General features: G+C 39.8%; 1 protein-coding gene across 1 annotated transcript; it reads left to right on the top strand.

Moving 5' to 3' along the window:
* The first annotated feature begins 1,394 nt into the window (after positions 1-1,394).
* LOC110160422 (microfibril-associated glycoprotein 4-like) lies at positions 1,395-8,326 on the top strand. Its single transcript, XM_055150546.1, has 6 exons — positions 1,395-1,491; positions 2,953-3,111; positions 3,856-3,894; positions 5,366-5,462; positions 5,671-5,838; positions 7,981-8,326. Exons 1-6 carry the CDS (start codon positions 1,486-1,488, stop codon positions 8,232-8,234), a joined length of 723 nt encoding a protein of 240 aa, XP_055006521.1. The 5' UTR covers positions 1,395-1,485; the 3' UTR covers positions 8,235-8,326.
* Positions 8,327-10,296: the final 1,970 nt, after the last annotated feature.

Raw genomic sequence — 10,296 nt, 5'->3', positions numbered from 1 at the left:
TAATTATGTGGGGAAAAGTGAGCATCATTCATTTTTCTGAAGCTTCCCAACCGCTGTATATAGTTTGGGCTATGGAGATATTTTTCTATAAAAAGATATTAAATTTGTTATCTCCATGGGGACCAGCAGATGACATCACTAACACCCTACTTTTTGTTTGTTTGTTTGTTTGTTTGTTTTTTATTTCAATTAAATCAGGTGAATAGCAACAACAAAAAAGCAATGACATGAGACAAACAGGTAACAAACTCTCCCTCCACCAGAAAAGTTACATGTTGAAGCTTTAACTTTAATTTGATAACTAACCAAACCTTGTTAAAAAAACAAAACAAAAAAAACCTTACTACTACTACTCCCTACTCCCTACTCTCTACTCTCTACTGACTACTAGATCAATCTTAACCTAAAATTGCTTACAAAAAGACTGTTTTGCAATGTAAGTAACACTTGTACTTTATTTTGAATTAAAATACAGTAAAATACTATGTCTTTTTTATTGATAATTTTTAATCATAGCACCTGATCAAACAGTGCTGAGGTCTGATTCTGGTTGAACAAAGCTGTCCCACTTCCCACTATATCTGATTAAATAAGTAAATAAAAAAAGCAGGTTCAAAGCAGAATCTGCCTGGGGGCCACTGGAGGTAAAGTCTGGGTGAGGCTGGCTGCATCAAGTTTAGTAGTAGGCTTTTTGACAAAACCGAGGTTTCAACTATTTATTATTCTAAATCTTTAATAATAACAGTTCAAAACATGAAAATTTCATCCGAATATAAGTTCAAACTGTTACTACTTCTACTAGTTCTTTTGGGCTCCCTCTTCCTGCCTGAGCCCTGGCTGCGCTCCCTTTTGCTGAGACATATTTGGCTTCAAACAAATGAGATCGTCAGTATAACTTTAAGATGTTCATCAGTGAGTTTGGACCTGTACTTTGGTTTATTAAATTTCATGGTGGAGAAAAGCTTTTCACACAGATTTGTGTGCTCAAAAAGGCACATGGTCAGACTGAACTTACTGGAAAGCTCTGGTGAGCTGATTATCAAAACATAGGCCTGACTCAGGACCACTGTCCCTGAGTCTCCCGCTCCCTCCTTGTGTCCCATACTTAAGAATGAGGGATTCTTGTGCTCAAGTAGGGGGCCGCAAAATATCATTCCGCGGGCTGCGAGTTTGAGACCCCTGAACTAGATCAATTTTAATGTAAAATTGCTCACAAAAAAAATGTTTTGCAATGTACTTTATTATTAATTAAAAACAGTAAAATACAGTGTCCTTTAGTCATTTATCATTTTTAGCCATAGCACCTGAACAAACAGAGCTGAGCTCTGATTCTGATTGGTTGAACCAGGTTGTCCCATTTCCCGCTACAGCTGATTAAATAAGTAAATAAAAAAGCAGATTATAAAAGCAGAATCTACACATTTTCAAAACATTGTTTGGCTTTGTGAGTGAATTTCGTGCATCTACTTCAACAGACATCTGACAATGAAGGTAAGCTGAACATTTACACTTACACTTAGACTTACACTTTTACACTTACACTTCCTTACTGAGCACTTACATGTACATGACAAAAAACAAACTAGTTACGATTACTAGTTTTACTTGATTACTTGAATTAGGAAAGTTTTATCATGATTTGAGTAAATTTCACATGACATGTAAAATGATCTACCAATGGAACAAGACTTTTTGTAGTTAAAATATGAAAATACATCTTGCTACACTTAAGATAAGAAACACAACAACTCTTTGCACTTAAAATAAGAAATAAAATGCGATGTTGCTTGAATTAAGAAAAACACACTTATTCCATTGGTAGATCATTTTACTTAAGTTAAATCTGCTCAAATCAAGTCAAATGTCCTTAATTTAAGTCATTTTAACTTACCTAGATTTTGTTTTTTGCTGTTTATTTTACCCTGTGTAATTATTATTCTTTTTTATCTGTACTTCTGTTCCTTATTGTCTTGTCTGCATTACAAAAACAAAAAAATATTATTATTTTTTTAAAAGCCAGGCAATAAATTATTGTGATCAACTGTAAGTATTGTACATACATATATCTATATACTGGTTGCTGTTATAGCATGGACTTTAAAGGTCCTATATTACGCAAAATGTATTCTTCTGAGCTTTGGACCTAAACCTGGACAAGACATAAACTCATCGCAGTGAATAATTAGGATGCTCAAAATGCATAAAGTAAGTGAATAACTTTGGACCACTGCAAACTGTTTAAAGGTGCACTATGTAACAGATTGGGGGGCCAACACCTGCTTGTTTCTATGGATACGTCATTGCTCTGCCTGAAATGTTCCACAATATGACATTATACAGCTCTATCTAACATTTATTCAATTACAAGTGTCTCAAAAATCATGAAAAAACAGGTGTTCTGACTGTGAGTGGGGTCGCCTCTCCACAGATCTGACCTGTAACTTGGTCTGGTTTGGTACCCATGAAGATAAAAGGTTTAATGCCGTACTGTGAAACATTCCAGATGGACCCTCCACCAGAAAAGTTGCACCTTTAAAAGGGAGTGAGAGAGAGGTGGGCTGTGGGAGTTTTTTCTTTTTTTTTTTTTGTCTAGTGCCTTTAAGGTAACTTTTTTCAGGTTGGGGGTTTGCCACCATGGAGATACTATAGCTTTGCCTGTAATGTTCCACAATATGGTATTAAACTTAAATAAGATGCATTTGTTCAGTTGTGTGTTTTTATTGCTTAAAAACACCTTTAAAAACATGTATTCTGACTGTGAGTGTGGGTCACTGCTTCACAGATCTCACCTGTAAATTGGCCTAGTGGTGTCTCCTGCTTGTTTCTATGGAGACAGATAAGTTTATGGCCATACTTTGGAAGATTTTAAGCAAAAGTGAGCCCTCCACCAGGAAAGTTACACAATGCACCTTTAGATCTACGTTAAATTATCAATATTTATCTGTGTTCCAGTTGGCAGTACTCTTGTTTCTATCTTCACTGCTGAGAGACTGTGGAGCTTGGCCACCTGTGGACTGCAATGACATCCTTGAACACAATGATTACACAGATCAGTCCCGTCGGAGTGGAGTCTACACCATCCATCCTTACGGAGAGAAATTTGGAGTTCAGGTGATGCAATGTTAAAAAGACCCATATTACGCCATTTTCTGATCTGTGTTACATTGTTTCCTCATCACAAACAGACCTGGAGTTGGAACACAAACACTGCATATTGAGACTGAGTTTTTCTCTCAAACACAAAACACTCTGTTCCTTGTGATGTCACTGCTCCAAAGATCTGACCTTGTTTAAAAGTCCAATATTACACAAAACTGGACTCTTGTGAGCTTTTAGTCATATTATAATGTTGTTACTGCATCAAAAACAGACCTGGAGTTGTGTTTTGTTTCATTCACACATGTTTGAATAATCCTTTATTATTAGTCTGTTGACATCTCCAAAGCTCAAAATGCTCAGTTCCACCTTGTGATGTCATGAGGTGGTATAGTTTTCAAATTTACATGTTGTTCAGTACAGATACTGAAATTATCCAAATTATTTTAATGAAGGTGTCTGGGTTTTTAAAACTCAGTGGAGCACTTCCTGTATTACCACATGACATCACAAGGTGGAACAGAGTGTTTTCTGTTTAAGAGAAGAACTCAGCCTAAATATGAAGGATTTGTGAGTTAAACATGTGAGAATGAAACAAAACACAACTCCAGGTGTTATTAAGAGGAAACAACATTATAACGGATCAGAAAACGCCATAATATGGGGCCTTTAATGCCATATTGTGGAACATTACACATGAAGAAATCACATCTCATTGGACAGAAGCAGCTGCATTTTTAAACAGTATTGTTTTTCCAGGCGTACTGTGACCTGACAACAGCTGGGGGTGGTTGGACGGTATGTTCTTTCAGTTTACATTGTCCTTATTTGAATGAGCCAATCTTGCGTGCACTTTTAACAACTGTGGCTGAGAATTAAAGCTGTAATCGACTAAAGAAACATATTGAGAGGGGCAACAGTAGCACAGTTTGTCGAGCGTTTGTCCACTGATTCAAAGGTTGCTAGTTCAAATCCCACTTGACATAAACATCACTGGTTGATCCACTGACCCACATGTTGGCTGGTGTGATTCCAACTCCCACAGATGAAGGCTGTTGTTGTGTCCTTGGGCAAAACACTTAATCCACCTCCCTCCTATTGTCTGCGTACACTGGTGTATGAATGTGTGTGTGAATGGGTGAATGCTTCCTTGATGTAAATCACTTTGAGTGCCTTGAAGGTGGAAAAGCACTACTGGATATAAAAATGTGACCATTTACCATTTTACATTTAGATTTGTCCAGTAAAAATGGAAAGCAAAAGCTCTGAAAACTATTATCTGACACAAACTGCACTCACAAGACTACACTTGCAGAGAGAGTTCATGCAAAAACAACTGAAAAATATAGCCACAAGTGGCAATGATCGGCCCTGTTGTGCGCATACGCCATGGCCCCCAAACACAGTGTCCCACACTAATCCTAATAACTGTAAACCCCAACCATGACTTTAAAGCCTAGCCCCTTCTTGCATTGAGTGAATGTTGAGGTAGACAGAGAGCAACATAACCACACCTCTGCCGCGTTCCTGGAAGAAGAGGCCACATATCTCTGGGCACAATTTCTGAAAATAGAGAAATGGTAAATGGTGGAGTTTTTACAGTTGGCAAAGTTTTTTGAGTTTTTGTCATTGTTCCATGTGTGAAAAGTGAATGAGCTGAATAAAATATAAAAAGAAAGACGAAAAAAGAGTAATATTCTACAATGTTACGCTGTTTTTTTTGTTTTTGTTTTTTTTTTGCCAGCAAACTATACATTTTCAGAAAGCTCTGGCACATTCCTACGTCATAATGAGGGTCCCAGGTCACTACGTGCGACTAGTCATGTCATTTCACTTTCTGCCCACTAGGAGCATTGGTTTGTGATACTAACAGCCTTCACCAGCTTCTGGTGCTCGGGCCTAAAAATACTAGGAAACAATGTTTTTAGATAAACACAGATTAAACTTGTGAATTATGACTGTAATCTGCATTTTTACATAGAAAAAAAAACAAATCCCCAGCTTGTTCACTCACCTCTCCTTTCTGCTGTTGTTCCATATAAATCCTTATAATCTTCATAAAAGACAATTAATACAATTTTGGTTGACCAAGACCCAATCAACCAACACTGACTAAAGAACCACAGCCCAGTACTAAGAATATACTATTTTGATAATTTACTTGTTGTACTACTTTTTATGATTATGAAGATGATGATGATTATTATTATTTTTCTACTGTATATGCAGTGCCCTTATAAGTTGGTCTAAAGCTCTGTTGTGCACCAAGGTGATTCAGAGGAGAATGGATGGAACGGTGAACTTTTACAGACCCTGGAGTCAGTACAAGACTGGTTTTGGTGAAGCTGACGGAGAGCACTGGCTGGGTAAGACACAAAGGTTTGCCAGGTGGTCCTTGAGAATCAGCAAATTGCAGCAAACTAAAAGATTGTATTTCTGATATGTTTGAGTTCGTAATATTAAAGGTGCAGTGTGTAACTTTTCTGTGGAGGGTTGTTTAGCCAAATTTGATATTGATTTTATTTTTTATTGATTTCATTTTGCTTTTATTTATTTATTTGTTATTATCTTCAGGTCTGGAGTTTATTCACATGTTGTCCAGTCGAAAACCACACGAGCTGTTGGTGGAGATGGAGGACTTTGAGGGGAACAATGCCTCAGCCAGATACTCGTCCTTCTCTGTTGGCTCTGAGTGTGACGGGTACAAACTGCAGGTATCAGGCTTCATCGATGGAGGAGCTGGTGAGTTATTTAAAGATGCATTGTGTAATTTTTCTAGTGGAGGGCCCATCAAAATCTTTTCTCCGTGGAAATGTTACTGCTTTGTCTGGAGAGTTTCACAGTATGATATTAAACCTTTCTGTCACATCGGTCACATTTTTTATAGCACTTTTCCACCTTCAGGGCACTCAAAGAGCTTTACAACAAGGACTCACATTCACACACACACGCACACACACACACACACACACACACACACACACACATACTCCAGTGTACACAGACTCTGTGGGCGAGGAGGGTTGAGAGATTTGCCCAAGGTTTGCTACGGCAGCTAGGACCCTGTTGAAAGCTCTACGCAAAATCTGCAGACACAGGGGAAAAGAGACACTCGTGGACAGGAGCAGAAGTGAAGAGTTTGAGGAAGTGTTTGATCAGGAAATCATCAGAAAATGCACACATATAAAAGAATTACATTCAGTTCTGTGCATTTCAGCAGAGGTTAGCCAAAACACTGAGAAGGGCTGTTTATTCCACTCATTATTCTTGACAAATTATACATTTGAAACTAATGCACGAGTGCAGCCACTTTCCAGTACAGGGCAGGGTCCCCCTCAGTCCACACTGCGACCACAAACTTCTATAGAACACAGTCTGTGACCCAACAAAAAAGATGAAATAATGACTGGACCTGAGAGAAATCTCTTTCCTCAGAGCACAGGAGCCAGGCTTTGGTTTAAAGAAGCACAGGGACTAAACACAACTTTAACACTTTTACTTTTGAGTGGCCCAAGTCTGCACACGACACAAAGCCTACTGGCTGAACCTGAACCAAACCCTAAATATTCCCTACATTTTTGTGTAACGGGGAGCTCTTGCAAATGGGAGCTGCTCTCTGACAGTATGAAGAACAGAATAATGTCTGTGCCCGTCCTGACCCAGAGGTCAGACCCAGCCCCACACTCACAGAGGTCAGACCCAGCCCCACACTCACAGAGGTCAGCAGTTTGAATGTTCCATGTGGATTTTATTGGCAGAATAACAGCTCCTGATCTGTATCTGATGTGTTACGCGCTAAATCTGTACTTCACCTGCCAAAGCACTGATCCTCTGGCCACTGATCCTCGTATTCCTCCTTTGCTCTTTTCACTGTCCCGGGGAGGGCATCTGAATCTCTCACAGACGCTCATAGCCCTCTTCCTCCTTTGACCATTCAGACCCCTGTGTGCACGTTATCTACTAGTATATGTGCATGAACAGAACCAGTCCACACACTTCATAGGCAGACTTAAATATATAGCGATAAAACTCTTGAAACAGCAAGAAACCACACTGGCTTTACTGCAAAGATGTGTTGTCTAAATATTATGAAATATTATTAAATGAACAGATGAGTCATTGTCACTTTTAGTTCTGTATTTATTTGTTAAACCTTGTTTAAGTCTTTAACGTTCGTAGGGACGTAGTCAACGTGGCCGCCTTAACTATAAACTGCTGTGGGAAACATTGCTGTCCTTTCTAAACGAGGCCCCTGACCTGGAACTTTGCCTAGTGATGTCACATATTTGTCTTTACTGAGATATATAGGTCTTGATAAAGATGACAAAATGCTGGACTCTCCACCAGAACATTTACACAGTGCACCTTTAAGATAAGAAAAACAACAACACAAAGGGCTCATATTACGCCATTTTCTGATCTATGTTATAATGTTGTTTCCTCCTCACAAACAGACCTGGAACAAACTCTGCACATTTAGCTCTTCTCTCAAACAGAAAATGCCCCACTGTGTTTTTAAACTCCGAAACCTTCACTAGAATCGTTTGGATGATTACAGCCCTGAAATTTCCAGTCACTACTGAACTAAAAGTAAAAGGGAGCTGTTAACATGAAAACTACAGCATGTACGCACACAGTGGCCCCGAGCTCTTATTTATTAGTTTTTTTATTCTGCAGTTTAGTTTTATTTTGACAATAAAATCTAGCATAACTTTGAGGTTTGGAGATGTAGACAGACTGATAATAATGGATTACTCAAACATGTGTGAATGAAACAAAACACAACTCCAGGTTTGTTTTTGTTGAGGTAACAAGATTACAACATGGCTACAAGCTCACAGGCTCAATTTTACATAATATAGAACCTTTAATTTTTCTTCATAGGAAATAGTCTATTAAATCACAGCGACATGAAGTTTTCCACCTTTGACAATGACCAAGATACTCAGTCTGCAAACTGTGCTAAAAAGTACCTTGGGGGTTTTTGGTACAACACCTGTCACAGTGCTAACCCAAATGGAATATATCGCTGGGGTGCGGATGGTACCATTTTCGCCGCTGGTATAGAGTGGAAAACCTGGAAAGGATATGACTACTCCCTGAAGGCCATCAGCATGAAGATCCGACCTGCACAGTAGAGTTGTAGTGGCTTGGACAAAGAACTGTTCTGCTGTTTAAGGGTTGTTGTGTAATTTCTAGTCTGTAAACATTAAAAAGAACTGAAAAGTTGTCTTGAATCAAGAAGTTTGATTTATTGAAGCAATTGTGTGAACACAATCACAAAACTACCTGTGTAAAAAAAAACAACTGTGTAAGTAACACAAAAATAAAGAACTGAAGTCGCTGCAATGGAGGCTCCGGGTTTTTAACGAGTAGTAGGGGTAGGTAAGTACAGCTGCAACTTCAACTTTTACAACTTTCACATTTCGGACAGTACCTTTCCTTGACCAACTTCCTTTCCAAGAGAAGTCACATATGGCTAGAGCATCAACTGAGCTTGAGACAACTTTGTAAAAACTTCATGTAAGGTGCAGATGTGTTCAGACCAGTATCTGAGTAGACAACTATATCATCTAGATAAACATTACAGTTGGACACATCACTAAGCACAAGGTGCATAAGGTGTTGGAATGTGACAGGTGCATTTCTCATGCCAAAGGCCATTACAGTATACTGCATGAAATGGTCAGGTGTTACAAAGGCAGATATACCAGAAGCTCTGGGAGGTAAATGAACCTGACAGTAGCCTTTTAACAGGTCTAACTTAGTAATGTGCACTGCAGGGCCAGTGTCAATACAGTCCCCAATACGTGGCAGAGGAAATTAATCTGGTGCAGTAACTGTATTAACTTTATGGAGCAAGGAGGCAAGGAGAACTCCATGGACTATGGCCGGGTTTGGCCAGGCCATTATCTAACAGGTATTTAACCTCCTTTTTCATGGCCTCACGCTTGGTTAAAGGACAACAATATGCATGCTGCTTGATAGGAGCAGCAGAGCCTACATCAGTATCAAGCTCAAGTACATTAGTTTGAGTTGGAGTGTCACCAAACAAGGAGGTGTAGGACTGAAATAAAGCCAAGATGTCATTAAGTTGGTCTTCACTGAGATATGACAGATATAGTGCCTAAATTCAGAGTTTGACAGCCGACCACACTGTTGGGCAACACTAGGCTCTTCAAAATCCTCCTTCGTTCATATTCCAAAACACACAGGTGACACAGCTAACAAGGACTGAGCTGGCTTCTCCTCCTCCCTCACATAAAAAGGCTTGAGCATATTAACATGAACTTCTCCTCTCAGGTGAAAGAACGATGTAGTTTGTGTCAGACACTTTCTTCTCAACAACAAAGGGGCCAGAGAAACAGGCTGAGAGAGCAGAGCCAAAAGTATTAAGCAACACTAACACCTTATCACCAGGCTTAAAGTGATGGGCCACAGCCTTTTTATCAAAATGTTTCTTCATACTGTCCAATGAAGAAGAGAGAGCTTCCTTAACTAACTTAGTGACCTGCTGTAACCTTTTCTCTGCATTTAGCAACAAAATCTGACACATTCCCTGAGGACAAAAACTTCTCCTCAAGTTCTTTCAGTGGGTCACGGCCTACGGATACGATGACCAAACATTAGTTCAGATGGACAGAGCACGGATCACCCCGAAAGCTTTGATACATTTATCCAGTGTGAGCGCCATCGAACTGTGCCCAGGCACGGCACAGATGGGACTTTGGCCTGGTTGGTGGAGGTGGGCCAAAACACAACACGATTGCTCATGTACATGCACATGCACAACTATACGAGCCCTGTCAGGTGCCCTGATGTCACTCATACAATAAAAACTGTGAATAAAATCTGCTCTAACACACACACAAGCTGACCTTCAATAAGGACTGTGACAGAGACAAACTTTTTGCAGCATTGTCTCCGGCTGTCCTCACTCCTCCTCCTGTCCTCATCTCTGACTGTCCTCACTCCTCCTCCTGTCCTCATCTCTGACTGTCCTCACTCCTCCTCCTGTCCTCATCTCTGACTGTCCTCACTGCTCCTGTCCTCATCTCTGACTGTCCTCACTCCTCCTCCTGTCCTCATCTCTGACTGTCCTCACTCCTCCTCCTGTCCTCATCTCTGACTGTCCTCACTCCTCCTCCTGTCCTCATCTCTGACTGTCCTCACTGCTTCTGTCCTCATCTCTTACTGTCC

This window comes from Boleophthalmus pectinirostris, unplaced genomic scaffold (assembly GCF_026225935.1).
Source record: "Boleophthalmus pectinirostris isolate CB_2022bp ecotype Guang Dong unplaced genomic scaffold, ASM2622593v1 HiC_scaffold_14, whole genome shotgun sequence".
Taxonomy (NCBI): domain Eukaryota; kingdom Metazoa; phylum Chordata; class Actinopteri; order Gobiiformes; family Gobiidae; genus Boleophthalmus; species Boleophthalmus pectinirostris.
Note: the sequence above shows the minus strand (reverse complement) of the source record. Positions and strands in the feature narration are given on the sequence as shown.